General features: G+C 36.2%; 1 protein-coding gene across 1 annotated transcript in view; it reads right to left on the reverse strand.

The window, feature by feature from the left end:
- Window positions 1-17321, reverse strand: part of tmeff1a (transmembrane protein with EGF-like and two follistatin-like domains 1a) — an 88313-nt gene that overhangs the window by 23913 nt on the left and 47079 nt on the right. Inside the window, exons 3-6 of the mRNA XM_088643940.1 lie at window positions 15463-15572; window positions 8637-8766; window positions 6865-6891; window positions 2213-2309 (exon numbers count right to left, since the gene is read on the reverse strand). Of these exons, the coding sequence (XP_088500066.1) occupies window positions 2213-2309; window positions 6865-6891; window positions 8637-8766; window positions 15463-15572 (364 nt within the window). The remainder of the gene's footprint in view (window positions 1-2212; window positions 2310-6864; window positions 6892-8636; window positions 8767-15462; window positions 15573-17321) is intronic.

Raw genomic sequence — 17321 nt, forward strand, 5'->3', positions numbered from 1 at the left:
AATCACAGTGTTCATAGTGAAAGTATCTGGGACAGAAATAAAAATGCAAATTTTTCTTCTTAATGAAAAATGTTTTTAAGCGGGATTCAAAAGTCCTAAAAAGTCAAGATAAGGATGTGCTACATTTCCAGGGACGTGAATATATTAAGTTTTTAAACTTAAGTGTGTATGGTATTCCCATGTTTCATCAGAATTCTGTCTTATTTACAGATCAGGAAGAGTGAATATAGGTAGTGGATCAGTAAAATTAATAGAACCTGCACTATTGATCAGTAGCATTCGAAGTGGATGTGAGATGACAGGTGCTGCTGTCACTGATCCTGCACTCTAGTGACTAGAATTGATTTTTACAATTGAGTTTTGCAAATTCATCGCAGTCCAATTTTGAGCACGTCATGAAAGAACTGAACCTTGTCTTTTGAGGGGATTGTGAAGGACCTGAATACAAGTATTCAAAATCTTCAAAAGCACTGACAAAGTAAACCCAGTGGAATTATTCAGACTAAACCATGATACATGAACCAGATAACACAAGTGAAAACTGTGAAACTGCACTTATAACTGAGTTGAGAGAATGGATTCTTTCTCATAGATCTTTTCCTGTTATTACTTTTCTGTCTGTCACCAGTAGAATGAATGGAAAATAATGGTGAAAACCTATTTTTCCATCATATACAGGTTCACTCAACTTGCAATAAATAATTTTAAGGTGGAAGAAAATTCCCCCTGTTTAATACTTTAAATGGGTGTAGATTATCTGTATTCCCATCTTTTCCCTATTTGCAAGTCCAGTCCCCGATTTTAGAGATTATGTTCTCCAAAACCTCATTAAGTTCATAGTCACATTGCTAATAATAAACTCATTGCAAATATTTTAAATGAGCAGTCAGTATAAGTTAAGGGTTTCAAAGCAATACTGTAGGTTGTCTGCAATAAAATTTAAAAGTCATTGAATAGTTATGTTACTCTTGCTTTAAAAATGCAGACATCTTAAAAATCTGTTTCTATGGTAATTACTTTTTGCCCATTTTTGCTGTTATAAATTATTTTTCTTTAAGGTCTTCTAGCAGCAAAGGCTAGATATTATGCAAACTGGTATTGCTGTACCACCAGTTGTAGCAGTAACCTCAATGATCTCAATTACTACTACAGAAAATGAAAGAAAAAAAAGTGTTTACAGCTTCCCTTGCAAAATAACTGTCTTCATAAAGAGTGCCAACAGCAGTTTATCGATGTTTATCCATTTTAAAGTCCTAAACCAGAATATATTTCCAAGAAATAACTGAAGTAACTGGAAAAAAGTAATAATAATACAGCTTTTAAAAATACTACTATTAAGCATATGCTATTGCAAAAATAGGACTCATTTGTATTCTGACTTCAATATGATATTGCATATATCATCCCCAGTTTAATTTTTTTCCAGCAAAAGTCCTAGACTTAAGCCTAAACCTACCTACCACTAAATAATAAGTACACTGTTTTAGAAAGCACATTTATGTTTTCAGGGATGCCTACTGTTCATACCTAAGCGTACTTAAATTGTGTAAGTCAAAACCCCTCTCCCTGTCATCTGGTGTCCTAATTCTTTGACGTGGATGACAGGTGATGCAACTATACTGGATTGAACCTCCTAACCTAACCAGCCATGTCTTAACCTAACCCAGCTACCCTTCGCAAGAGACAGCTGTTAACCTTCGAGCCGGTAGCTCTAAGCAGAGACTGATGTTACCAGGTGTCTGTTCTTTCTGTGGGTCTTTGTCTTTCTCAATGTATTTAAAGAAACCGCCTAATGAGCAACAGCTGCAGCAACGTGCTGTGCAGTTCCTGTGTGCAAATGCATGCATCTAACCCAACTGTGCTATTGCTCCAATTTGCAAAGACCTTTGTAAAACCCTTTAAAGCAACCATCACACCTTAGTATGCTTCTTCTCATGCCCCAGCTCCACAATGATAGCTGCCCTGTTACAGTGTCGAGACATTGAGTTAAATTCAACAGAAACGTTCAATCTGTACCAATGAAGGTGTTTAGAGCTGTGTTAATTCCCAAAAATCTTCTGCCCAGTTCAGAATCTTGTCTTTTGAACCACACAGAAAGCTTTCAGTCAGGACTTCCAGGAGAGAAATACTAGGAACTTCTGGAAGAAGGCATTCCCTTTCTTATCTGTGAAGAGATCAGAGCTCAATATCAAGCAATAAAAAAAAGACTTGCCACACATCTTCTGAGTCTTCATCACACTCCGCTCCATATTTGCAAGTACCACACTTTGTGAACTTCCTCCCCATGTCTGAGCCTGAGCCTTCATACTCTGTGGAACAACAAAAACACAACATGGATAATGTACATTATTAAGTACTCGAAGAAATGCTATTAAGGCACAAAGGAATACAGAACTGAAGAATAAGGACAATGGCATGGTAGGAAATGAGCTTTTGTAGGATTTCTATTGGTAAGATGTAGCAGAATCAGCTCTGAGCATTCAACACTATATTGTGCTTTAGTGGTTTACTATTCTCCTCTATCTCTTTGAAGCAGCTGTAATGCCATTATAAACTGAGCTAAGCTGCTACCTATCTGGATAATTTCCCAAACCAGCCCAGCTATCCCCACTTCTTGTGTCACCTCTTCATATCATTTGCTAACTACTTATGTGGCAAATATATACAGGTATGTTTTTATAGTGGCCATATATAACGTATATGGAATAAAGTGGCCATTTTCATTTGTAGCAACATGAAATGAAATTCTGTCCTAAGCCTGACAGTATTTATCAATTTCAATATCAAATTTAACTGCAATGTAACAAAAACAGATTCAATACACAAACTCAGTGTCACTATGTAGTTTTGTGTTATTTTCCAACTTTGTTTAAAAAACAATAGTATACAGTACATCCTTGCAGCTAGAGATCTTTGCTGCAATTTCTTTGACAAAAAATAAGGGAACTCACATTTAATGCCACCAAAAACTTTAAGTAAAAGGGCTCAATATTTACACAGCACAGAGTGAACACAGGGTTAGGGGTCATTATTCCTTGGATAAAAATAGAAAAGCGGGAAAGTTACATCTATTTTTAGCAATAGGGTATATGCTTTTTCATAATACAGGTCCACAATTTCAGAATTTATCACTGTGTTTTATGCATTTTTTATATATAATATTTTGCATTTCTGTTTTTAAACCCTAATAAGTTAGAAGTGAAACATTTACACAATGTAATATAAGGTCTCACAAGGTAAAAGTAACATTTATTTTTTTCTCATCTAGACTTTTCCAAAACTGATCAACTTAAATGTTGATAGTATTACCTGTATATTTAACATTACATTTAATATGATGTAGTGCCTATATTTTTAAAGCATACAATTCCTCTTTATTTTAAGACTGGAGCTATGGATATTATTACATTTGACATCCATTCTTTAGGCAGAACATTCAGATATTGTACTTTCCTGCAATTCAGGGCAACAATAGAGAATTAGCATTCGTTTGATGACTTTATTATATGACTTGAGCAATAGCTGAACAAAACATAAAAGAAGAAATGATTCCTGATACCATGATTGTTGTCACTAGAGAGCCAGGAGTTTGCTTAACAAGAGATTGGCTACGTTCTGCCGACTGCCAAGTCGTAATATAAAAATTTCATTTGTTTGAGAAAAGGATTACTATTGACCTCAGTGTGTAGCTTGTCAAATTAAAGTTGAATATCGCAGCAGGCTTAGCAGTAAAACACAGGAAAACTGCCACCCTGAAAAACTGGCCAAGTCATTCAGGAGCTGACTCTATCACTGCACAAAACAGGAATTAAACCTCTAAAAATAAATCTCAATTTTACAGCCACCTTGTGCAATACATTAATATAGCTCCTCATACTGCTGCTCTCTCCTTCATTCTCCCACACATCTGAAACACTGCATTTCTTCTAACTCCTTTCCAATCAGGAATTAACCTCTGCTTATACCTTTGCAGCTTGCTACTGTCAAAGGAAGAAGACTACGGTGGTATGGCCATGTAATGAGAAGAGATCAAGACCTAATAAAAGAAGCAGCAGAAGAGAAAATTGAGGGAAAGAGGCCATGAGGAAGGCCTAGAATAAGATGGCTTGACTCAGTGAAAGAAGATGCCGGCAAGGCGAGATAGGATGTGCTGGAGGAGGCTAGCAGGCGAGGAAATGTATCGGCTTCGGCTCGAGATGCCACCTCAGTAAGTACTGCTCTCTATTCGAACATTTGTAAAAAAAAGCTACCAAAAAGCATGTGTCTCCGGTTATGCTGGTTATACTGAGAATTGGAGGCACAACTTTACTGGAATCTGGGTTCTGGGTTGCTGGAATCTGCAACAAGCTACCCAGCTGTGTTGTCCAAGACAACTTCTTTAAATGACTGAGTGAAATCAAAGCTACTAAATAACACTCAAAACATGGGCCAAAAGGCATCTGCTTCTTTTCTAACTTTCTTATGTTCTAGTTCTTTTTTGGCTTTATATTTTTTCTACTCTTTCCAGCCTAAATGCCATGAAGCAAGAAGGAAAGGCTAGTTACTAAATGTGAAGCAGTATCCACACGATTCATTCCTATAACAGTTATTATAATTGCTCTTCCTCCACACCCTCAAGACCCAGGACATTCACATTGTTCTACTCTGATCTGAAAAAAAAAATCTGCTAATGATGCTTTGGAGGCATATAGCCTTTAGCTGAAATATTCCATCGAGCCTTATAGTGAGAACTCAAGAGCGATTGCTTCCTAAACACTCTACATAAGGACATGCACATAATCAAAAGGTGGGAAGTGTCGTGATGTTCTTATTAGATCATCACAAAAGTTTAAAACGCTGTGACACTGTGGTCAGACTTTTAAATTCTCACCGTACTGATCTGTGTTTTTGTGAAATGTGTCTCCCTCTCAGCTTCCACCTCTTGTTAGTTAATATTTAACACTGACAGCAGCTGATTGTGTTATCTTTTCTTTCCCTCCCCAGAGATGATGGCCTCGGGCAATTCCTTCTCCACAGTGACACCTGCTGGGAAAACTGGCGCTAGAGCAGCTGCAGCTTCCCCTTAAGCTCCTGGCTGTCAGACCTCAGGTCAGCAGCCTGCACAACTTCAATGCTTCCCTTTCCAATCTGCCTTCCCCATGAGGAACTGTGTCCCTGCCTAGAGCAAGCTCTCCCTTTTGTTGCTCGGCACAGCTTAATTAGTGCTGCTGCACCCAGACACACACACAGACGCACGCAGCTTCTCAGCACTTAATCACAACTCTAGGAGCCCTTCTCTTTCACCGCTATTAGAGATTAGAGGCTGGAATCACCTTGAAAAGTGGTCATGTGCTTCTTCTTTAGTACTGGCAGAAATGAACGCGTAACAGAAATACAGAACTATGAGAAGAAGCAGGAGGGGGTTATCCTGGGCTCTGTTATCGTTACAGAAAACGTTATTTTGGTTTATTCAAAATGACAAATACAGTATGTTGCCAAGGAAGCTTTATTTTTAATGCACCCTGGATGGGAACCAAAACTATACAGCCTAACCTAGAGATCAGAATTTCAGGTATCAAAAGGTATAGAAAAGGATGAGCACGTATCACAGTGGGACACTTATGTTCAGCAAAGACATCTGCGGTGTTGTTATTGTCCTCCTTAATTTAACACACATTAAGCTTTTTCCTTGGCATTGTTACTGGAGAACGACAAATAGAACAGGAAAACTTTGATCTCAAAAACATCAAACAAGATTTCTCCTGCTGGCAGGTACTGTATATAGATCAGCACACATTTGGAAGAGAAATAACTGAATGCTAAAAACAAGTATGACTCCTTCCTTCTTTTCAATATATGCAACCAATTAAACTAGAAACAAAGTTGAAAATATTAACATACTCATCTAATTTTTTCAGTATTGTACATATCATTCTCTTCCATTAAAACATTTAATACCAATGGGCATTGCTATCAGAAACTGCTGACATTAGACAAAGGCTTTGTACATCTGTATTCTAAGCCCAGTGTGTCATCATTAAAGGAATCAAGCTTATTTTTAAGCAGAGTATCGGCCATCATTAACACCACCTACTACCCCTGAAGCCCTCCATATGGTGATCACTCTCACTGATCTTCAGCTTTCACCCTATAGCTTCCCAGAATCACTCTCGCTGCGGCACGAGTGCATTTTTTATTAATTTATTCATCATCTGTGTAACCGTTAACACCATGCCAAGTTTAATATTCATAACAATCATAGAGAATACACAATAATCACATAGGTTGTACACAATATATTTGAAAACAGCTGAAGACTATGCCACATGCCGTACTGTATAAGACTGATGCATGGGAATTTATTCCTGGACAGTAATCAAATGTAGCTCTGTATTCTCATTTATAATATTAACAAGCTAATATTAAGTATAATATAATAACAGCTAACTAACAGCTATAACATAATAACAGTTAATATAATATTAAAAGCTATGTCCGTTTTAACTTCTTTCTACAGAACTGTGAAAAGGATCTGGGCCAGGGTTGCTTATCGGATCAGGTCCAAAAGGTGACATTATTGAATGCACACACGAAAAACATTTTCAGATTTAAAGCAACTGAGAAATCTCATTTCCCTCTTAGTTCTGCTTTGTTTGCTCTTCAACGTCTCTTTCAGTCTGTTGGAGGATAAGAACATGTCGGCCCACCTCATTCATAACTTCAGGTGAAAGACAGTTACAAGACTTTCTGATAGTCACTTTCATGCCAGGATGTTACATTTTTTAAAGCTTTTATTCAGGTTTCTGAACAAACTAGTGACCAGTCACCATTACTACTGACTTACAAAGCTATTATTATGTAGAGAAATCAAATAAATCAACATACCTCCTTCTCCTGAACCAGATCCATTATCTGCAGATAAATAAAAATATTATAAATATTAGCTACACATTCTGAATTTTTCCAATTTTTCCAATATTTTAGCTTGTCAAAAATATTGAAAAAATATAGATTCTGCTTTTTTAGGTGCTGTGGACATAAACTGAATCAACACCTTTGTTAGGCTCTTCACAGGCAGTGATTTGAGTCAAACCGGCTATAGGCCTTCCAGCATTTATCTTTCAAAAGAGAGAAAAAACAGCAAAATCAATTTTTTATTAATAATAAATGGATATCTCTGCCCAAGCAGCTTCTCTTGCAGGTGCTTGCTCCTGTGGATGTTTATTTACCCCAGTGAGCCAAAATGGAGCAAAGTATCTTTGCCAGTGGGCGTGCCTATAGTATTTTGCATAAGATATGCAATCGAGGACTTTATTTTCAGGAAGAAAGGGACCTCAGAGATTGAATAACACAAGCACTGTTCTGTATGACGTCCTTAGTGTTAAATGACAATAGATGTACACATTTGAAACAGCAGAATACCTAATGGAGAACGAATTAAGAATGAAGCTTTATATCCTACCAAAAGTGAAAGCACAGTGAGGAAGAATGGAGAGCAAAAACACATCAGCAGGAGCAATCCCTGTCTTCAGAGAATCACTCTTTACATTTGATTACAACCCTTTGAAACTGCACTTGCTATAATCTACAATAAAATTGCATCTCTGGTACTAAACTCAAGATTGTAATAATTTTGTTCTTTTACAGAAAATGCCTAAAGATTAAATATAAAAAAACACCTTTATGCTAAACTTTGTTTGACATTTGCCATTTTTAGAAGATCATGTCGACAAATATTTTTAATGCAAATAGCTTTATATTGAATTTTAAGCCTTGATATTAGGTAGCAAATTAACTTTGCATAGGATACTGTAAAAAGTCTTTTCTCTGCTTTACACGTTTCTGGTAGTGACTCCAGAACTCTCTTGAGAGATAATTAACATGTGAATATACTCCTTTGACCACCTGCAGAGCCATTTTTCACTTGACATGATGCATGCTCCATTGTGCTTGATAGGAGAGTCTGTGTCAAAAGGCGCAGTGTCGCATATTTTACTGATGTCATGGCAAGCTTACAGGAAACCCAGAAGGGCACAGAAGTTGCTGTTTGCCAGAAAGCCAAGAGTGCACTTTCTTTGATCATTCCCAATCTTACTGCAATGGTGCTTTATCAGTTAGACAATACTGCCTAAGTAATTCCAGTGACAGTCAGCTAGCTACTTGACCAAAGTTTGAACCAGTGAAATCTGAATCTTAGTGCTCAAACTCCTTTTGGAGAAGCCACTTAGGATTGCTCTGCAATGCCTTTACCATGATTCTGCAGTGCTATACTTTACTTTTGTTTTAGTACTCTTGTATACGTTTGGTAGCACTACTTAGAGTATTTTATTCTTTAGTAAAAGGACAGAAACTTATCTTTGCAAAAAGGCAAACTATTCGAATATGTCAGTAGTATTCTGTTCACCTAAAGCAAAATAAAGAATTGTGTTGACTAGTATATCTTATGATTTTAACTAGTATCCACAATATATAACACCAGTGCAAGAGTGATTTAGGTGCTAGCTTGAATTGTTTCCCACTTACCATAAAAAGTGGCTGCCCCTCAAACAACACTTGCCTCAGTTACAATAACAGAGTAAATAGTCTTGCTAAACTGAGACACACCAGAATGCACTAAATAATAAAATCTTTGACTATATAAAGTATATCCAACTCACCAGGGTAACATGGACCTTCTGACACCACTGTTATGTGCTTTTGGTGTTTGCAGGCTGCTTGTCTTAAATAGCACTCATTTTGGTAGGTATCTCCATTTGATCCACACACAGGGATGTAGTTTTTGTGGCACTGGAAGAAAAATATAAAGAGTATTTCATATACTTAGCAGGACAAAGTATGTAGGAAATGCTGACTCTAGCTTTCTTCAACAGGCTGAACAATTGTTACACAGCCAATTCCTTAGACATTCAGATATATATTTAATCATCTTCGACTTAAGAGTAAGTAGTACCAGTGGTTTCCCCAAACTACTTTAGAACAGACAGATCAAATAAAAGAACATAATGTAAAAAAATACTGAGGTTTATATATTCTGCCTTCCTTCCTTACATAGTAAGTCTCTGAACTTCAAAGAACATCATATACATCGAAATAATTTACCATGTACCATGTACCAATCAAAAACGACTCTGTACTTTCTTTATTCCCATTTACAATTTAACAACTAAAATAATCAAAAGAGAACATGTCTGGTAATGCTGCTCAACAGTCCCCTACGATGCATTCTCCACTCTCCTACATTTAGCATATGTAAGACCATAATATACAGTGCACAACTTAATTTATCAACATTTATTAAGAATTTTTTGCATGCTGAGTTTTCCTTCTACCCCGTACTGTATATATAAACTGGTGTACAGTGTGCAATTTATTTATCATAGTATTAAGCTACACAAGTAGAGTACAGTACTTTGCAAAGAAAAATGATTCAAAGCTGAATTTCTTAGAAAAGAAAATGCAAGTGTACATTTAGTACTTGTATAAATAAAGGAAATCTGAAATGTCGTGAGAATATTACTATTGAATATTGCAAAAAACAATCTGTCAAAAATAATAGCATGTTTTTTCTTATTATGCAATGTTTACTATTATCTGTACCCACGCAATGATCTCATTGATCATCCTTTGGCTTTGATAACATAATGACAGTTCATCCTGTAGCATTTTAATAGGTTCAGGCACTTATCTGGAGGCATTTCTCTATACAGATCTATGTTCCTTCAGAACTCCTGGGTTTGCGTTTTGGGAAGTTCCTGTAGTTCATACCACAAATGTTGCACTGAGGTCTGGAGGTTATCATTACCAAATAAAAAAATTGATTTTATAATCCTTTTAATCATTTTACAGATCTGGAGCTGTGCTTGAAGTTGTTATTCTGCTAGGATAACACATTTAAAATCAACAGGCAGTGGACAAAAAATATAAACAGTAAAGTCACTTAATAGGGTGTTGGGCCACCATGTGTGGCCAGCAGCATGTATGTGCTGTGGCATAGATTCTGCCAACAACTGGAATTGTGCAGAAAGGATGTGCACCACTCTTCCTTGAGAAAGTCAACTCAACTCATTCCTGGATGAAGGTACAAAACTCCATTCCAGAAAACACCAAAAAAGCTAATCAAACCACTGGCCGACCACATGTGCTCTGTGGATGGCAGCACAGTCATCCTGGAAGACACTACCCCACTTGGCACAAATAAAATGCTATAACATAGGATACAGATGATTGTTCAGTACCATTAAATATGATTAGCACTGACCTTGCCTTCTAAGGGAAGTGCCCAAACTATGCCAGGAAAATGTATCCCAAAACATTACAGAACCACCAAAACCCTTCACTGTTGGGACTAAGCCCTCAGTTCTTTATGTTAGTGCTGCAAGTGTACTCATCCTATTGCAAAAATCATGATGCAGGATGACTGATCTGACCATATTACATCTCTCCATGACTCAGTAATGCACTGCCTGTGCTTTTTGCACCAGTGGACCTGCAATCCTACATTCCCAGGTGTGATGAGTGGTTAGTGCATTGCAACATAACTACAGTCTCCTGCTCTGTGGAATTCTCAGAGGGCCTTTCTTTAATGTAACTGGCTGCTCACCCCACAGGATAAAATTACAATTTACATTTTGATGAAAATGTACAAATGTATAAACAAAAAAGTATGAATCTGAGTGAACACAGATGCAGATATTTAGAAAAGGAGACATTATTTAAGTGATATCCAATACTATTTTTCTTACGTATTGTTACAATTTTTCATAACTTCATTCATTTATGCAACAGATACTGAATGTGTACCAGTAAAATGCTAATTATTTGATACCACGGCACAGTCCATAAGGAAACTAAATTCTACTCTGGCACAACGTAGCCTCCTTAAACTTCCCTTAATTCAGCTGGTATTTCATTTCTCACTTCTCCAACCTATCTGTTGTGTAGAGAGGCTGCTGCATGTCTCTCAAGTGGGATGTGCACATGATTCGAGTTATTGTAGACGTGGAAGAAACTGGACTCCCTCCTGTGTGCTTTGCAATCCTTAGGGATGGAAAGCACTATATAAATGCAATGAACATATATATATACTGTTATTACTTTTGCTAAACCCAACTTTCAAGTCATGTTGTATCAAGGGTATGCACAATTTGGAAGTCAACTGTTTATAGGGTTGATAGCTTTGATCTTTTTTTTTTACTTTTTTGTAATTGTTTTTCTTTTTTGTATTGTTGGCTCCAGTGGAAACTGTTAAACTACACTGCTTCATAGCAGATGCTGCTTTAAAGACTATCACATTTTGTTCTTCTGCCTTTCTTTATCCCCTTCAACTGACCGATGAACATATTGCTCTCCGCCATATCCCAGGTGCGAACATGTGCTGCAGCACAGTAATGGCCATGGACTATATTGATATGAATTCACCGCAGAAGTGGAAAGTACTAATCTATAACTTTAAAACTGTAGATACGTAGGATAGTATAAAAATCACAAACTCATATTTTGACAATCTTAGATGCTTTTCCAGGTTACGTTTATAACTGTGCAGAGAAAAGAAAAAGAGAACAGTCACATGGAGTACCAGGTCCCTTATTCTTTAGGACATTCAATTAATTGATTAAATAATTAGGACAGATGTGCTTATACGTCAATGAAAGAATTAAAGAACCAGGAAAACAATATACCTACTCTACATGCTTAATAGCAGTAGCAGCTACTCCCAACAATAAAACAGTTTAATTCAACTGTATTTAATCCTATGTTTCTTTTCATACTGACTGAACCAGGCTTTAACGACTACCTGACCAAGAGAAATAAAACTGATTAAATGCTTTTTCCAACATCATAAGATAGTTTTGCTGGTTGATTGGCTTAAAGCATCCGACAGAGCAGAAATAATGCAGCCACCAGCTTAATATTTTCCATGCCTCTTTAAACCATTTGCCTGCACATGGCTCCAATGAAATGGACAGCATTTAGTTTAATTAATGTGTTGTCCAGGCTTCTTCAACTCATGCAAAAAGGAGGCACTTTAAAAAAGTAATTTAAAGGGGCTATCCACAGCACTTACGTATCAAATAAAAACAATATGGAGAATTACCAAGAAATATGTGGCTTTGTGACACATCTTGATTTTTACATTCTATTTTTTTATGTGCCACACAATATTCATTGTTTTTTCTAATACTAGCTTTTTTTCTGCTGCACAATAGCGAAAAGCTTGAATCTAACTCTTTACAAAAGGACTTTGTCTTTTCTGGATGAAATTCTACATTATGGTATGTATATGCAAGAGTATGGTATTCACATTCTATCAACATTAACTGCCCACAGCAGGATATTTTCAGCGGTATTGGCAGCTATTGTCAATCTCATCAAAAAGACAAGACATATCTGAATACCAGGTTATCTTACTTCTTGTATCCCTCACATTAAAACGGTCTCTTAATTCTTAACATTTTGCAGCTAAAAATTAGATAAAATATTGTTTTAAGACTGCAAAATATTAAATTGTAACAATATGGTTTCTTGATTGCATTATTCAATGTCAAAATTAGAAATTGAAAAAACGAATTGTAAGTTTGAAAAACTAAGTGTAAGCAGCTGTATGACCTGCTAAGTAGCACAGCCCTTTTGATGTTTTCTGTAACAAAGATTGGATGTAGACATCTTGATAAGTCTTATTCAGTGTTCTCTTTTTGAGTTTTTATCAGCTCCACATTCTTGATTAAAAAAATACACTTCCTTTCATGGTCTTTTACTGTACATATATGAATTTTGCCAGAATGCATTTTTTTGTTCAATTCTACTTTAAGATACAGGGATTAATACGGGCTTGAAATGTCAACATCTAGGAATAATGGACAAGAAGCTGTCGGCGATTACCGCGTCCTAAAGGGAATACTTTTGCTGCATCACGAATAAAGCTAAAAAGAAACGAATTACTTATTTCCGTAATGATTACTTGTACTTGTTAATGATTATCAATGAAATATTAATGCAAATCAGTAAACGTAGATTTTACTATATGATTTGGAAATGTACAGACACCTGCTGTTATTAAATAGATAAGATAATTTATAAATCCCGTGAGCGAAATTGCAGCAAGGAATGGATAGATTAAATCCAATAGAAATAACTTTGCTGGAATTAAGTCACTATCAGATTTACAAAACCTGCAAAGCATTAAATGACCTGTGTGTTTTATAGCCAGACACATTTGACATAAAATTACATTCACCGATTAGTTAGTTAATATGAACACATGGTATGTTACCGTCTGACAGCTCTGTTTTTCAAATATACATTTTATTTTGCCAGCCAATAACTGACTGCCCTGAAAGGACAATAACAAAACAGAGGTGCAGCTCTCATTTATCATCTTAGAGTGCCTGAATTAAGTAACTGAAGTCCTATGATGGAATCTGAAAAAATCTTCTTTCTCTCAATTAACGACTAACTAACAGGCTAGATGAGCCAACTGGTTTCCTTTCACCTGAAAGTTCTTCATATAATTTGAAGGCTAACAAATCTCTTTAGTTACTTCCAAGTAGTGAAGACCTACAGCGATTGTGAGAATCTCACTTTTGAAACCATTCATGTTCAGAGAATGAGCAACCAAGGAAATCCATATTGGCAGGTGTACTGGAACAGATAAGCCATTACCCTTGGTCCAAATCTGGGGTAAACACCAACCACGATGACATCCAGACCTTTTCAAAATCTAAAACCCTTTTCAAAATCTTGTGAACTGCAACATCAACTGAATGGAAAAGTTTGATTCCATGGTCAATCAAATGTCAAATGTACACCTGAAAACTGCCCATCATAATTCCTATTCCTATTCCCAACCAATTTGTGAAATGCAGCACATAAAGCAAAAATGCTCAGTTGTTTGATCTGTAAAATTTAGCAATCTCATTCTAGTACCTATAAGAAGAATAGTGGAGTCCAAATGGAGTTTCTGTGTAGACCAAGATTGACACCTTATTTCCATTACTTTTGTTTTGATGTAGATCCGCAGCTCGTGACAAAACCCGTTGTTTAGAACTTGTTTGGACAATTAACTCCAAAGATGGTGAACATTTTGCTCGTGAGCATGCTTTTAACGTATGATGCACTATCAATTCTGTACATATCAAGATGGCCAGGTTATCACACATTCTTTGGAAACACCAGACATACCTAACTGGAATTTGACCAATTTCATGATCAATTTAAGCTGTTTCTGATTTGCACCTCAGAAGCTTAATTTAGATGAATTTTCTCACCCACTTTGGGTCATCCAACTGCTTGCACTTTCTTATACAAACTGCTCCTGTTCAATCCTGTTCAAGCCAATTAACTCAAAGCTTGGTATTTAACACTGCAGTGACAGTGCAGTTAATATACAGCAAATTGTGGATCTTGCATTAACAACAGTCACTGACTTGCCACCATTTTATTTGCAAAATTCAAACTTCTATTGCGTTGGCAGAGAACCACTTCCTTGACTGAATTGAAACTTGGCAGGTTTTATCACACTAAAGCTTATTATAGCCTTGCACCTCATATGTTGCAGGCTGCGTGGTGAATCACGCTTCATACTATTAACTGCTCTCCTTTCAAAAATGTCGGGGCAGTGTTTTCCAAATATATTATCAGTTTGACACCTTTCCTGATACATCTTATTTTGTACAGAATATTAGAAATATTTACAGACTTCTTATTTGTACTGAAAACTTTCTGATGCTGAACTATATGGAATCTCTTACACTGCCAGCATATTTTTTTAATTCACAAGTGGCATTTTCTTACTTAATTAAACTTGGGTTAGGAGTCAAAATTTATTTTTACAAACACTGTGGTTTACACAAAAATGTTACATGATTGTTTCAGATTATTTATGGAGTTATAATTATGAAAGTGCAATTTTAATTAGGTCTTATTTTATGTATGATGAAGCACAGTGAAAGTAATCGTCATATTTTAGCGTGTCATTTTCCTTGCAGTTTTTGCATACATTTTCATTTCATCAATAAAAGTGTTCTGTTTGAGCATTCACGTTTTGATTAAAAATGCTTTAAAATCATGTATACTTTCACAAGACACTGTACAGAACATATTTATGCTATAATAAGCAATTCAAATGAGTTCACCCACTGCACAGACCAGCTCAATATTTCTCACATAAATTACATATTATGTATTTGTTCTTTCCTTAGGGGAGGCAGAACAGATATAGATTAGGTCATATCTTGGCCGCATGCAATGTAAAACTGAGATATTGCTGTAAATTATTCAGAGAACTCTACTGAAAACAGTCGTAAGAAAAAGGCTACCATGTTAAAATGACAGGGCACTTAAACGCTGTTGAAGACAGGAGCCCTACATCTTCTGACATGCAAAAGAATGGTTTTGAATCTGCATAATTGACTTTGAATTTCAATGAGTCTATGATTTCCATTTCCTATCACACATGGCTTTGCTGCCCGTGTGACAATACCTTACCTGAAACTGGCACACACACTTCAGATCAGCCCCATCATCCCTGCATGTGCCCCCATATCGACACGTTGAGTCGTCACATACACGAAGGTCACTCTTTTTCTCCGACAGATCTGTAAAAGGAAGCAAGAATGACATGGCATTAACCCAGCTTGTCATGCCACGCACCCTGGATGCCACTGAACATTTTACACAAAAACAAACCCCCGGCCAATATCACGTTATCTCCAGTTTCTACAGAGCACAATCACCTTTCTTCAAATCATCCGCTTTATAAAACCAAGACTATGTATCAACACTGATTGCAAGGACCACAACACTAAATGTAAATCACATGAAAGGAGGAAGAAAACACATTGGGCTTCATGCAGAAAGAGAATCTGCAACAAATTAGAGCACCAACAATTCAGGGCTATTCACAAAAAGAAGCAAAGAATTGTGGTCTGTCTGCAAAGTGTTGGCAAAATAACTTATGCACCAGACAACAAGCAGATACACATCATGGTGAAGAAAGTGTGTGAAATAGATTGAAAATTCAAAAACCAGGACATCAAAATTCTCATACAGAAAGTTATAGTATATGAGCAGAGATTGTAATAAAAAACTGACACAGGCAAAAAGAAATGCATCTTCTACAGCATCCATGCCAAAGTAAATGTCCAGGGAGTAGTTACAGGGAACCATATAATACTTTGATATCAAATGAGCTTGGAAGATTTATTATTACACATTAATGGAAAGGAAAGAATATAACATAGTATGTAAAGCATCATATATAACTGCACAATTCACAAAACTTATCATTATGACAAACTGTTTTCTGTAGCCAGTACATCAACAGTTTAGTAAACAGACATGACATATAAATACATACAGTAAAGTATATGCTGTTTAACATGTTATCAAGAGAGGGCTCTGGTGTGAAAGTCACGGGCTAGAAGCCTGTAAGAAAGATCTGCAGGTGAGGCCCGAGGACTTGACCAATGTAGCTCTGAGCAGTCACGCCACAGATCACTACAAGTGAAGTTCTGTAGTGGCTAGACACAGGTTAAATCAGGTAACTTATGTCTATTCAAGTGTCCATTTACACATATTCAACTCACTAATAAGTGTTAAAAATATTCAACAAAGCCACTCAAGTATATCACGATCAGTGATGAAATAAATCGATTAAAATGATGCCAAAAAACATTCAATCAATATCCAAATGCTATCTATTTAAGTTTTCCAAATACAGTATATAGGTGAATAAATAGGCTTCTTCTGTTGTGCTGTATGCTTGAAAGAAATATACAAATGTATTAGAAACTAGAGAATTACCTTAATTCCCAAACTGAACAAAACAAGAGTGTTTAGGAGCTTCTAAAAATTATTTATGCCATTTTCTTCAATAAACGTACTTCAGGATAACTACGGCAGTAAAGCAATGTGGTTACTGGCCATGGACATTATTTGCATTTACTACTAAACACCCATGTTTTCTGTCCAGTGTGATCAAGAATACAGCTGAATTGCAGTTACAGTATAATTTTCTCAAGTGCCAGACAATTACAGCTATAAATGTGAGTGGCAAGATTATAAAATAAAACATAAAATATTGTCACCTGACGTTGAAATAGATCATTACATATCTTTACGTCATCACAACACTTTAAATAATTCTTTTATTCTTACCAGAGCACTTTATCATACATTTATATGGGTTGTTTTTAATACTGTAAGACTCCTGTGAAACATTTCCGAACATGCTGTGATGAACAGCTGTCGTGTGCTCTAATGCAAACAAATAAATAATTGAGGTAATTTACAAATCTGACTGAGTTTTAAATCATGCAGGAATAGCTGTAAACAATGAAAGCCTA

This window comes from Lepisosteus platostomus, chromosome 8 (assembly GCF_059453375.1).
Source record: "Lepisosteus platostomus isolate fLepPlt1 chromosome 8, fLepPlt1.hap1, whole genome shotgun sequence".
In the NCBI taxonomy this organism is placed as follows: domain Eukaryota; kingdom Metazoa; phylum Chordata; class Actinopteri; order Semionotiformes; family Lepisosteidae; genus Lepisosteus; species Lepisosteus platostomus.